Consider the following 14,805-nt stretch of genomic DNA (forward strand, 5'->3'; position numbering starts at 1 on the left):
ATCACGAGATTTATTTGTAGTTAATGTAAACTTGTTATAGGAACTTGCGGTTATTTGACTAAATACTGATGTATTATTCCTTCTATTGTGATCTGCCTTAAAAATGCTTGTAAAATGTGGAATAAAATCAGCACTGTTGGACATCCTCCTCAGTGCTCCTCCTACGCCCATCTCTCTACTTCTTGAGTTCTTTTCTTCATCCTCTTACCCTCACATTTCTGGTTGATTTGTCGCGCCGCCGTGACAATTTAGTGCCTATCATATATGTCCTATGAAATCAGAGATACTTCTCGTTGAATCTGAGTCAGCACAGTCTGGTGGTCTGAGCACGGGTCCTGGCACCAGGCTGCCTGTGTATGACCACAATACTTACTGTGTGACCATGGACCATTACTTAACCTCTCTGTGCCTTAATTTCCTCCTCTAAACTCTGAGGTTTAGAGGAGTCAGTATCATAAAGTGCTTGGTATCTCTCATAGGGCAAGCATATATAGGTGTTTGATAAAACACATTTTGAAAATTTTGAAATGAGTTTGCATTTTTCAAATATGATAAGGAGGTAAAACATATCCTAAGAGAAAGACTACTTTGAAGGGAGACCCTCAGAGTTCAGAACTAGACTAAACCTCAGAAGAGTGGAGGATCTATTGAACATTTGGAAGCCACTTAATCTACCTGTGCCTCTATTTTTAAAAGCACAATAGGGGCGCTTGGGTAGCTCAGGCGGTTTAAGCATATGACTCATGATCTCAGCTTAGGTCTTCATCTCGGAGTTTTGAGTTCAAGCCCTGCGTGGGATTCCACACTGGGCCTGGAGCCTACTTAAAAAAAAAGAGTGTATGATTTTTGCATGCCTATTTATTAAAAATGTTGTGGGCCTAAACATGCTAAATATAAAACACTGAAGATTCCAATTAGTTGAAAATCATTTCTACAAAGCCAAGGCAATCTGGTTATAATATGATTAATGGAGGGATATAGCATAAAGCTATGAAGTATGCATTTGTGAGGCTCCATTTGTGGAGGGAGAAATGACTCTTTGTTCATGATGATATACAGATACATAGAAATTTCATTTTAATTTCTGTTGCTGTCATATTTTTCCCCTGACCTTTACGCTTAGCCATGCCAGGCCCTTGGTGAGAAGCTCCCAACTCTGACATTGCCCAGCATCTGAAGCATTACCATTCCCATAATTAACAGTGACTGGAAACAAATAATTTAATTCTGGGGCAAATGAAAATGAATCAATGGTGTCAACTCTATTTCCCATCTTTCTAATTTTCTGTAACAAAAGAGGAGAGGGGAAGTGTCTGTTCCCTGGTGTGAGATTCACTTAGGAAAGCGAGAGACAGATGAATAATGGGTGATGCCTTAGTCCTCACTCACGCTGTTGTCCCCAGCTGGAAAATCATTCGTCATACTGAATAAATATTTAAAGTCCCACAGAATACGGCAGCTGGACATATTTATGTTTCTAACAAAATATACTCATGACTTGGTGTGGGAAATTAAGAGGAAAGCACATTTAGAGGCAATGAAACCATAAACTCAGGTAGACCTCAGGCTAAATGAAGCACTCCTTTCAGTATCCCTTAGATGCAGTAACAGAAATTTAACACAGTGCTGCTCCTGATGCTTCAGCCATGAAATAAGACAAAACAGCTGGAAACCTGTGGCATTTGCAATAAAATCAGCACAAAGGCATTTTGATCTTGGATTCATAATGCGGTTAAGTACAAATTTGCTAGTTCAAAAGGACTTAGTTGTGACTTAAGTCCTTGCTGTGTCTTCCTGATTCCATCACTGCACCTTAATCTGCAAAACGAAGGCTGTGTCTGTGACCCAGAAATTCTCTTCCTCCTCTGAAACTCCCAGCACGTGGAACTGGTAGACAGGAGCTGTACCAACATGGAGATTCTATCTGTAACAATGTCTGCTCCAGTACGCATTCAGTAACCGGGAAATAATCAGAGGATGGATTCAGGGACCCACTGGACCCACTCTGAGATGGGCCTGAGCTACAATTTCATGATCACCCCACCTCCATGAGCCCCTACACCGACTGGTGGACCTCAGTGACATTTTGGGTCTCCTGGAATTAGTGTCAGTTCAGAACAGGTGAGCCCCCTAAAGTCTGATTATCTCCTTCCCCCCTCAGGATTGCTACCCTAGTAAAAGGTTGTAAGTCCCTTGGGAAAGGCTGAGTGAAAGACTAAGGTATATAGTTTCAGTGGTGTCTGGGGCTTCTCCCTCAAGAGACCCAGCCTCCCCTTCATTTGAGGAGTTCTGGGTCTGCAGACTGCAGTCGAGTCTCGGAATTCACTGATGGGTCATGATTCTCATGAGCCTCATGACTTTTTATGATTCAAGTTAAACTTTCATTCACTTGACCTAGAATTCTTCTGTTTATACAGATCAAGTAAGACTTCAGCAAACTTCCCATCTATTTCACTCTGGCAGCAACACCACGATCAACTAGCCAAAGCCATATAGGTCCACCCCTGGCAGGACCAGTGTCCTTTAAGTAACCAAACCTGCCCTGCCTTGAGCAAATAAACCTCAGCATTTTGGAATTTACAATGGGAGGAAGAGAGAAATAAACGCATGAAAAGCAAGTATTTGCAGGGAGGGCTGGTCTTAGAATGGGCCTCCCCGGGGCCCTGAGTGCCAAGGGCTCTGGGAGAAGAACCTCTGAAGCAGAAAAGACGGCAAGAGCAACACTCCTGGGAAACACATGGAGCATTGATGTGTCTGAGGCCAGGTGCCCGTTCCAGAAGAACTCCAGCATTCTGAAGCCTTATTTCCTTGGCCATTCAGTTTTACTTAATTTAAAACCCAGATCAGATGTGGATAGAGGGAGCTCTTAACTAAGTAGAAAAAACAAGATCTCTGGAGAAAGCAGAGCCTTGGCTGAGACGCCCCAGAGGTTCAGAGACAGCTTGTCCAAATGAAACTCTAGAGCTGCTGAGAAAAGCCCTCTCTCATGGAGACAGTGCCTCATGTGTTGTGTACAGGTGACATTACCCATAAACTTGGATGAGGAAGAGAGATAACTTTCTTCATTTTCCTTAACAACGTCAGTCCTCAGGTTCCCTCAGTGCCTGGATCGCACAAAACTCTGAGTGTTTTGCCACCTGGGCTACCCCCTCAGCTGCACCCCCAGCCTTGGTAATCTCTATCTCTTTTCACAAAAGAAGAATCAGGCTAACAGATACATGAAAAGTTGCTCAACCTCACTCATCAGCAAGGAAATACAAGTCAAAACTACAGTGAGATACACCTCATGCTAGTCAGCATGGCTAAAATTAACACAGGAAACAACAGATGTTGGAGAGGGTGTGGAGGAAAGGGAACCCTTTAACACTGTTGGTGGGAATGCAAGCTGGTGCAGCCACTCTGGAAAACAGTATGGAGGTTCCTCTAAAAGTTAAAAATAGAGCTACCCTAGGACCCAGCAATTACACTACTATGTATTTACCCAAAGGATACAAAAATACAGATTCGAAGGGATTCATGCACCCTGATGTTTATAGCAGCATTACCGACAATAGCCAAGCTATGGAAAGAGCCCAAAAGACCTATGGAAAGAGCTCAATTGATGAATGGATAAAGGAGACAAACAATGGAGTACTATTCAGCCATCAAAAGAATGAAATCTTGACATTGCAACAACACAGATGGAGCTAGTGTATTATGCTAAGCGAAATAAGTCACTCAGAGAAAGACAAATACTGTATGATTTGACTCTATGTGGAACTTAAGAAACAAAACAGATTAACAGAGGGAAAGGGGAAAAAGAGAGGGAAACAAACCATAAGAGACTCTACTACAGAGAACAAACTGAGGGTTCCTGGAAGGGAGGTGGGTGCGTGATGGGCTAGATGGGGGATGGGCATTCAGGAGGGCAGGTGCTGTGAGGAGCACTGGGTGTTGTTCTACCCCTGAGACCAACACTACACTCTATGTGAACTAACTAGAATTTAAATACGAACTTGAAACAAAAATACATAAATAAAAATAAAAAACAAAACAAAACCCAATAGAAAAATCTGTCTGGAAAGCCTGAATGACCTTCCCAGGGTCCCCAGTAAAGGGCAGGAGCAGGGTGGACTTGGATTTCTGGACTCCCAGTCTTGTGCCAACTTGGCAAAGGCACGGTGAATTAACCTCTGGTATCACAATTCATGGAGGCTAGCTGAGCTAGCAAGACACAGTCTGTGCTTTGCCAGGTAGATTACGTTATTTAGAAGTCAGCAGCCCTGAGCTGCTGGCTGAAGAATGATTTGTCTGCGACAGGGAAGAGTATGATATCATGAATATACCCAGGCAGTCTCTGCTTCTGTCCTGCCCTTGAATTAACTTCTAGACAGTCCATTAGTTTAGGAGTGTTCCGCAGCCACCATAATGACCCTTTTCTCTGCAGTCAATTGGGTTGACCACATCACAATCCAGAATTGGCAATTAAAACTGCCGTAATAATTTGACCACACTCCAGTACCTTTGAGTTTAAGGATATCACTGAAATTTCCTCGATAAAGCTGTAAATGGAAAGGACTGGAAAGTTCAGAATTTAGGCCATTAGCTTTTTTCTGACACGGTATTACGTAGGTAAGAGAAAGTAAAAGAAAGGTTTAGCCTTTCCTGATGGCAAGAATGTCTTATCCTATGGACCCTCAGAATCTGGTCTTTTAACAAATAGCCCCAAATAACACATGTTCTTCCTCCGGCACCCCAATTCACCGCTGTAGCCTTTTGAATCCATGATCCGAATTACTTCCCCAGGTCACCCATGTTATTTTGGCAATCTCACACAGAGCTCTGAACACCAAGGGAAAGCCTCCCTTCTCTATTATTCATTACAAAGCTAATTATTGATTTTGATCATTTTTTTCCCCTAAGGAAAAAATAATTTTACACTTTCCCAGACTTTCCAACCTTCTTGGTTTACTGGATTGGTCAATGGGAATGTCTTCACTCTAAGGAAGGCTCCTGATTTGGGCAACTTAGTCATGTATTTGCCAAGTGCCCACTGTGAGCAGAATGTAGCATATGAAGGGCTATAAACAGAGGAAAAGACACATCAGAAAAATCTGTGAATAATCCACCAATCTTAATATGCACATACTTCATCTTGTGGCATAAAATGATACAAATTTTTTTCTAAATATTTTGAATGAGTTATAAAAGTGATCCATTAGTTTGCATGCAGAAATGTTTGTATCCCTGAAGTAACCAGATCATACAGTCTTTCTCTATGATGGCTTATATTCCTTCTCATCTTAGTTCTGATTTTAAAGTACTACTGGAGCTAATTAAGGAAGACATGCTGCAGTTCTCTGACCTTCTCTTTTGGTCAAACTATGTTTTGCTGTGTGGGTTCCACTCTCAACAATCACAACTGATATGCTTCTCAAATTCATAACCCAGGACTGTCTCCTTTCTTTTCTCCATTTATTTACTTTTATTTTATAGTATTCCTACTGATTCATCCTCTGATAGATATCTCAGAAAGAACAACTCTAATGAAAATAAAGTTCTCAAACAGAAATTCTTTATTTTTACTTTTTCCATATCAGAGCAGAGTATCTTTGACTCTCCTAATTAAGCTATTGGGGTTTCCTCAGCTGTGAATTTACTTTGTAGAGTCAACAGGTGATTCCAGCTCTTTAGGGATAATGATTACAACACTGGCTACACTTTCCCAGGTTTCAGTTATCTGTGGTTTCAACCCCCTGTAGTCAACCTCAGTCCAAAGCAGATGCTCCTCCTTCTGACTCATCATCAGAAGGTCACGATGCCTACTTCATTCACCTCATGTCATCTCATCACATAGGCATTTTATCATCTCACATCATCACAAGAAGAATGAGTATAGTACAGTAAGATATTTTAAGAGAGACCACATTCACATAATTTTCATTACAGTATATATTTATTTATATTTATTTTTATTATATATATTTATTATATGTAGTATATTTTTATTATTGTTCTATTTTATTATTAGTTACTGTCAATGTCTTACTGTGTCTAATTTATAAATTAAACTTTATCATAGGTCTGTAGGTAGAGGAAAAAGCATAGTTTCTATAGGGTTTGGTACTATCTGCAGTTTCAGACATCTTCTGGGGGTTCTGGAATGTATCCCCCGTGGGTAAGGGGGAGCGTATGGGACTATTCCACTGTACTTGGCCAACATCACAACTTCCATTAATTCAACAAAAATCAAGAACTTACAAATGGAACATGATACATCTCAATAAGTAGGCTTCCTACCAAGTTAGACAGTTAACACAGATCAATAAAATAACATTTGCTTGAGACACACTCATCCTGTACTTAAGAGCAAGCCTGAATAGTTTGAACCTATACTAGCTCATAACAGGTAGGACCAGGGTTATTTCTTGCTGAAACTAAATTTTCAGAAGAAAAAGACACTTAGGAATGCATTCTACCCTAGAAACAAGATTCCACTTAAACTAAAACTCATTTCCTAGAAGTAAAAATACTACCAGAATCAGCCACAAGAACACAGAAGTGTGTTCTCCTTTACGGTTGATAATTATATATTTATCAGTATCATATTCCTAAGGCTGATGTGAAGATAGGGAAAGAAGTGTGTTAAGGGGTAATTTCCCAGTAATGAGGTCCTCTGGAGTGAAGAACATGTATAATTATGAAGAATAAACATTACTATGAGATATGAAGGGAAAAAAGCTTACCCGAATCCAGAAAGTAAGCGACAGAAGAGAAAGAATCCATAACCTTGGACAAATGAAGAAAGGAAGGCGAAGAATCCATTGATAGACATGCAAATCAGAAGAGACTGCTTTCTTCCCACTTTGTCTGCCAGTCCTCCCCAGAAGAAAGCCCCTGCCATCATCCCAAGGTACACTATGCTGCCTGCAACACACAAAAAACAGAGAAACGTGTCAGATTGGGAGTAAATGACACATGTTAGATCAAATGAACAAGAGACAAATACATTTCAGCGTTTTTCATGGGAAAAAATTTCTTTAAAAAAATACATCCTTCTGGATACACAAATCACCTTTCAAGCTGGAAAGTAAGCTCTGTGGGTTACCTTTAGCTGTCACAACCAAGGACGGGGGTAAAAGAAAAAACAGTGATATTCTCACTTGGCTCATGAGAATGGGTACATAGTGGACAGGCACAAGGAGTCTCCACACTGGGCAATCCTGGAGTCTGACTCACGGCATGTTCCCTTTCATATAAATGTCCAGCTTAGCACTTGACAAGGCCAAGATGGGAGACTGAGTCAAGGACTTCCTGGTCAAAGTGGATCCCCCAACCTGCTTCAAATCTCTGCCTGTAGCAGATGATGGGGCCAAGGCCAAACTCTTACAGGCTCCCTCGAAGATTCCATAGGTTCTTTCTCCCTAGTTTCTCCTAAAAGCCCTGGCCCTTCCCTGGGGAGGAAAGGGAGGCTAGGGAAGGTGGGTTTAGAGATCACAAGAGTTAATCTTAAAATAGTCTCAAACTCTGCTAATAAGGAAAAACTTTCTCTTGGCATCAGAAGCTTAAGGAGGAGCCTAAGGAGAAGAAAAATAACCGTTGCAGTTTGGGAGCTGTTAAACTTATCATGGCTGGCTTTACTCCCATAGTGGAAACAAATGGAAAATCCAGGGTTAGATCAATGTCCCTCTTGGTGTCACTGTGAGTACACATTTCCTTTCCTCTTCTTTTGTTTTCTTTTTAAAGTAGGCTCCATGCCCAGTATGTAACCCTGAGATCATGATCTGGGCTGAGATCAAGAGTTGGACCCTTAAATGACTGAGCCACTAAGATGCCCTGTGAATTTTCTAATTCACTTGCTTCATCTAAAAAACCAGGCCCCCAGAAGCCCTGTCCAAAATCTTTCTTAAGATGAAATCGTACTAGGTATGGCAAAAGTTACTTCAGAGATGTTTGTCAAAGGGTGTGCAATAACTAAGGGAAACGACATAATTAATAAATGGAAGTTTGTTATATCTGGGTGAGGTATTTACAAAGCTATTACTACACCTCTCATCCATTTCTGCTTCCCCAGCTTCACCAAATCACCACTTGAATAGTTCTTTTCAAAGGCACATTCAAGATACTCAGCAGCATCTAAGACACAAGTTAGAAAAACACATTGATTTTTTGCCTTAGATTAGTTTGGGAAATATCCTATTTAAACACTCACCCTGAATTCATTTGCTTAACACACAGTTAATGGATCAATACAAGACCCAGAAGGAGAACACCTGGAAAAGTCTGATGACCTTGACATCAATGACATGTGGATGCTGTTCTGTATATAGCTGAGTATAGGCAGTTGTACTGAATGGCAAATGTTGGCACAATTGTACAGTAAGACAAAATAGAGGCCATTTTTATTCAGACTGGAATGCTGCAAAGGGGTGAGTGGTCCTTTGCCTTGGTGGGGAATGACAAGTTTCTCTTTATTATGGGGCTAATCATACACAGAGCATCCTTCTCAAAGGAAGGGGGGAAGATACTCATATCACAAAGCCCAGTGCATGGTTACAAGACAATTTAAATAATGTATCAGCACAAGGCAAAGGAATTCCCAAAGGAGACAGATTCACACAGGGAAATGCATACGCAGCAAATCTCTTATTTATAGCTTAAGGGGCTCAAATCAGCTACTCAAGCCTCTCAGAAGAATAATCAATAGCTAAGCTTCTCATAATAATATCTATGACTTTAAAAAATGCCTACAAACCAGAAGGTGAACTCCTTTAGATCAGGAGGGGGACTGTGACTGCTGCAGTCCAAAGATGTGGGAATCTTTCTTGTACCTCCAGCCCCAAGGACAAAAACCAGTTCCTAGCAATTGCTGAACCCTTACCAGCTCTAAGTGTTTGTATGAACTAATGTATTTTTTCCTTACAACACTCCTTTGAGGTTAATACTATGGAACCCAGTTCATTCGCACAGAGAATCGAACGATCTGACCACAGAAAAGTGAGTGGCGACTACATCCCAGCCCATCAGCAGTTCTTCATGCAACATGGTTACAATTCCTTTAATAATCCTGGATGCCCTGCCAAGAAAACATCCACGTCTGCCCCGGCCCCTATGTGGTGGTACCACCCAGAACTGAAAGCACTGTTTGAAAGGTCTCTGAGGTGTGTCCTTCTTAACTCACAAAATCAGAGTTAAGGCCAGGGTAGCTGAATATCATGGGCAGAAGCTACAGGGAAATGCTGCTTCATTCTACACAAGCATATGACAAGGGGTGCGCCATTTGTTCTCAGATACTCCAAATAGGCACATCCCCACCTGCTGGTGGGAGGTAAGCAGGTCAATGCTGAAAACAGCTCAGGAGTGCCAAGGAAAAATGAACACCCAGTATCTTGCTAAACAGGACATGCTACGGAGGTGCCTGAGTGCCTCAATTGGTTACGCATCTAACCCCGTTTTGGCTCTGGTCATGATCTCAGGGTTGTGAGACTGAGGCCTGCAGCCAGCCCCAAGCTAGACGTGGAGGCTGCTTAAGATTCTCTCTCTCCCTTTCTCTCTGTGCCCCTCTACCCAGCTCTAAAGAAAAAAGGACATGCTATGTTCCAAAGAAGGGCAACTAGGGCAACTCCCTTGCATTTCTGGTTGTAGGAGGGATGGTACTCCTGTTGGACTGGGCTCTATATCTTACCACTCTCCTTATTCCAGGCAGTCACCTGCAGTCTCATCTTTACTAAGCCAGATCATGGATTTATGAAGAGATGATTCCAGCACTTTAAGGACTCATAACTGGTTTCTATTTTCCCAACTGGCAGTAGTGTGAGAACACAGCCCCAGCCTGGGAGTTCTTAAAGCTCAGACAAAGGAAGGGCTGAGTGAGCTGAGTTTGCCCTTGACTTCTGTGATGGTGAGGGTTCAGTGACTTGACAAGGGGCAGAGCACCCACATTTATCATTAGCATTTTGTACTTAAGCCACACCCAAATTACACTCATTAGAGGTTTTTATATATAAAAGACTAAAATAAAAATGGCCCATCCTTCAATTCCTCCAGATATCCTTAATACACACCCACTCACATATATGTATATATGTGTGCATATATATATACACACACACACACACATATATTTCTATGTATGTATATCTACAACCCAAATATGCCTACATGGCCAAAAATTCAAAGCACATAGAAATATAGCAAATGAAAGTTTCCTTCTCCTCTGCCTTTGACCCTCTTCCCAAAGGTAACTATTATCAGTTTTTCTAATTCTTCTAAAAAGTTTATACCTATTACTGCATAGAAAAATGGATAATCTTTATGAATTTCCTGTTAAATATAGTTTTTGTGGGGCACCTGGGTGGCTCCGGGGGTTAAGCCTCTGCCTTCGGCTCAGGTCATGATCTCAAGGTCCTGAGATGGAGCCTCGAGACTGGCTCTCTGCTCAGCAGGGAGCCTGCTTCCCTCGCTCTCTCTGCCTGCCTCTCTGCCTACCTGTGATCTCTGTCTGTCAAATAAATAAATAAATAAAAGTCTTAAAAAATAGTCTTTGTTCTGTGTAATATTTATCTTTTCTCCTGTTGTATATAGGATTTCTGAACTTAGCAAACCAGAAATAAATCTCTGTCAGAATTTTAATAATTACTTCGAGACACATTTCATTTATTTCAGAAAAGCATGCACTATCAGCTACCAGGGGAAAACCAGTTATTTCCCCATCTTGTATTTTTTCTGTGCCTAAAATTAATACACCACAACCTCCTTGAAAGATAATGTCAAATTCAATTATAAAGAATTTACTGAGCATGCACTTAGCCTAACTTTTCCTGAAGTGCTAGAAATACAAGGATTGATAAGTCACGATCCCTGAGCTCACCCAGGCAGAGCCTGAGCAAACCTTTATCTGGTGCCCAGTCCAAGCCAGAAGATGGAGACAGTGGCACACCCACTATTTCACACTACCCTCCCAACACCCCATCTGATCATGGACATTACAGAGTGGAACAGCCAGATCAAAACCTTCCATGGCCTCCTGGGGACACATGACCAGGACAGGGCAGTGCTGAATGCACACCCAGGGACCTCGGTTCTAAGTCCCTGAACTCTTTCTATTCCATCCAAATGGCTTAAGGAGCACATAATTCAGTGAGGGAGACCTCAGACACACAACAGAAGGAGCCCAGCCATGAGGTATGCACGCCAGTAGGGCATAAGTGGGAGCAAGGCGACAAGAGGTGGCCGGTAACTCTGACTGGACTCTGGGAAGGTTTCACTGAGAAGGGGCTTTCTGAGAGGACTTTGAAGGATAAGGAAGATTTTGAGATGGTATTAAATTCCTCCACAAGCAATAGGTTTACCAAAACAAAATACAGTATCAAGTTGTATCTTCACTTCTATTCTGGTTAAGAATATGTGTCAGATCTAAAGATAACAATCTTTCCACCCTACATTGCTTATTATTGGTAATTAGCCTGTCCCACTGGCTGTGCCATGGACAGGAATTCAGCCTCTCCTTGAGCTTATTTGAGACAGACAGCACAATAAGAAGATTCATTTATTGACTGTGTGGCCTAATTAAAGACAAACCTTTGAATGCTAGCAAAGGCACAGAGTGAATAAAACCGGAAACACTTCAGGATTGTCAGAACACAAGCTGTATTTCCTGGCTTGTTTGTTTCCATGTTGTTTTCACTGTGTGCTGTTTTCCATGTTGTTTTTGCTGTGTGCTGATGGGGATTCCGGGAAAACCCAGAGCAGCAATACATGCTCTTGACATAGACCACCCTCCTGTTCTCCACTCCTCATGATGCTGCAGATGGTCAGAATTCAAAGGTATGTTAGTCCATAAGGATAGGAAAACCAATGCTGTGAGAAGCCAGTACTTGAAATCAGGTCTTCTAGATTCTTGCTCCACAAGAGTATGACTTCTGGACAAAAAGCACCAGCACCCCAGGGCAACTTGCTAGAAATTTAGATTGTGAGGCTCCACTCCACTCCTACAGAAGTCAGAAGCTGCATCTGGACAAGATTCCCACAGATTTGTGAGCATTTCAGAGTTTGAAAGCAATTTTAGTCTGCTGTGCTTTCCATTAAAACACTTAATCTAATACATTTTTTTACTTCAAGTTTGCATTTGTCTAATACATATTTGATAGGAGGAGATGCAGGCTATGGAATATTTTAATTTCAAAGACACAGAACAAGCAAGAACTCCCCATACCAGTTGCAGATATGTAAAGGGCAAATAGGAACTCTGTGCTTCTCCTAGGACATGTCTCCTCAGGACTAGCTAGAGGCAGGCCTCTGATGTTGAGAGAGGCCAGGCTGTGACTCTCAGATCCTTCTATGAACTGAATGAAGACTCTTTTTATTTTTTTAATTTTTTGTTTCTTTTCAGCGTAACAGTATTCATTGTTTTTACACCACACGCAGTGCTCTATGCAATCCGTGCCCTCCCTAATACCCACCACCTGGTTCCCCCAACCTCCTGCCCCCCGCCCCTTCAAAACCCTCAGATTGTTTTTCAGAGTCCATATTGAGATACCACCTGAATGAAGATTCTAATTCAGCTGGGCTTTTGGGAGGTTGAACGTGACCTGAGGCTTTCACTACTACCACAGCTTGGGCTCAGGCCAGGCTTGGCCAGCCCTTCGGTCTTTCAGAAAGACCAAAAGAGGCCTCAAGCATGACTTCCTCATTAAAGTATTTTCCAACGTGGGGACCGATTCCATTTATTTAATCATACCCTCATTTCCCCCGATGAATATCACATTTCTATTTCTGTCTCTGCTAATAAGCTGCTTTTGATCCTTTCTGACAATACCTAAGGGGGCCCATCTTTTCCTTGTAGCGCCATTTTAAAGCACATTTTAAATTAACAGAACAATTTTAAGAAATGTATATAGTATTTTTCTCATAGAAATTTTTAATGAATAGGTTTTTAAAATTTGTTTTAAGCACTTCAGTTATCCATGGCTAATGCATTACTCTAAAATTCACTGCACTATTTATTTACAAGTTGGATTTCTACAAAAATTATTCTGTGGCAGTATTCTGAATTCAATGGTAAATAATCTCCATGAGGTAATGATCATAGTCACCTTTTATAAGGGGGTTGTCTTAGGATAAAACAAATTTTTAAGTCAAAGAAAAATAAAAATAAGCCCTAAGAAAAGATATATGTACCTCCCGATGTTTATTGCAACATTATTCTCAATAGTTAAGATACAGAAGCAACATAGGTGTCCATTGATACACAAATAGATAAAGAAGATATCACACACACACACACAGAGGAATATTATGCAGCCATAAAAAGAATTAGATTGTGTCATTTGCAACAACAGGGATGGACCTAGAGGGTATTATCCTAAATGAAATAAGTCAGACAGAGAAAGAGAAATGTCATTTGGTTTCATATGCAGAATAAAAACAACAAACAAACAAACAGAAAGCAGAAACAGATCCATAAATACAGAGAACTAACTGGTGGTTGCCAGGGACAGAGAGGTAGGGAGACTCACAAAGTGGGTGAAGAGAAGTCAAAGATACAGGCTTCCAGTTATAGAAGGAATATGTCACAGGGATGAATGGTCCAGCATAAGAAATATAGTCAGTGGTATTGCAATAGTGCTCTATAGTGCTGTATAGTAGTTACACTTGGGGGGAGCATAGCATCCTATAAAGAGTTGTCCAATCACTAGGTTGTACATCTGAAATTAATGTCACACTGTATGTTAACTAAATTTCAATTAAAAGGAAAAAAAGTAAAGCTATGCTGAAAGAGAAGACTGACTTGGGCCATAGCTATGCCCTAGTAATAGTTTCTGTAGGGATATACTTGAAAAGGCCAGATTCCAGACTGTTGTTATTTGGATACTTATGCAGATAAGTCTACTGTTTCTGAAGTCTATGATCAGGTTTTAGATTTTTTTTTTTTTTTTTTTTTTTTTGGCTGTCATACTTGGATGGAAGACAGCACTAGACATAATCTCAGACTTTGGCTGGTAAACTAACTTTTTCACGCAGGACTCTTATCTTCCACAAAGTACCACTTACCAAAGAGGAGCATGTTAATAGAGCAGGATTTGGCCTAATATTTCTTACACTGAAAGGTCTTTGCATCTTCTCTGGCCAGACCAACTCAAGGGAAAGTGTCTAGGGCCAGTAACACTGAGAGGTGCCCTCCAGATGAGGACACATACAGACTTCCTGATTCTAGTAAGGTGAGTGAGCCTTTGTTTGGGATTTTGAGCAGGGTCCCTTTTTATGCAAGGTCCTGAAATGCTAATATTACTACTGGTGCAAGAGAAAGAAAAGAAGCGAAGGAAATGATGATGGAAAAGAGACAACAGGATGAAAGCGAGTGGGCTCCAGCTGGTATACAAAGACAGTTACAGCTTTTGGGCTCCCCTGGCTCAAGTTCTGAAAAGACACCACCTGAAACAGTATTGGAAGACTTAAGTAATTTTTTTAAGTCTCAAAGACTTATTTTTCTTTTGCAATTTTAAACTAGTCAAATGAGTAAATAATAAGTGATTGCTCAAATTTAATTAATTTAAGTAATTAATAATTAATGGGCTTCTCTTACCCAACCCTATAATTTTTTCAATTACTATTTTTAGTAGCCACAGGGAAGGGCCATCACGTGTTCGAATGCATCTGTGGACTTGCACAAAATCAAATACAAGCGAGGAAAGCGATAATATCCAAGGCATATGTACAAATGAAAAAGAAAAATCCTCCTAATTTGCAATGGAGAACATCTGCAACAAAAGTCAGCTCACCTTCGCTAGAAAGAACTGTAAATATCAGCTGCGGTCTACAGCCCAT

The 14,805-nt window shown here is 41.0% G+C and overlaps 1 protein-coding gene across 2 annotated transcripts in view; it reads right to left on the bottom strand.

Moving 5' to 3' along the window:
* The window catches only part of SV2C (synaptic vesicle glycoprotein 2C), a 234,603-nt gene that overhangs the window by 99,852 nt on the left and 119,946 nt on the right, over positions 1-14,805 (bottom strand). For both annotated transcript variants that reach the window (XM_013063701.2, XM_004766847.3), the window contains exon 3: positions 6,726-6,906. In XM_013063701.2, the coding sequence (XP_012919155.1) occupies positions 6,726-6,906 (181 nt within the window). The remainder of the gene's footprint in view (positions 1-6,725; positions 6,907-14,805) is intronic.

The sequence above is a fragment of the Mustela putorius genome, unplaced genomic scaffold (genome assembly GCF_011764305.1).
Source record: "Mustela putorius furo isolate JIRA1106 unplaced genomic scaffold, ASM1176430v1.1 tig00537350_pilon_pilon_pilon, whole genome shotgun sequence".
Classification (NCBI taxonomy): domain Eukaryota; kingdom Metazoa; phylum Chordata; class Mammalia; order Carnivora; family Mustelidae; genus Mustela; species Mustela putorius.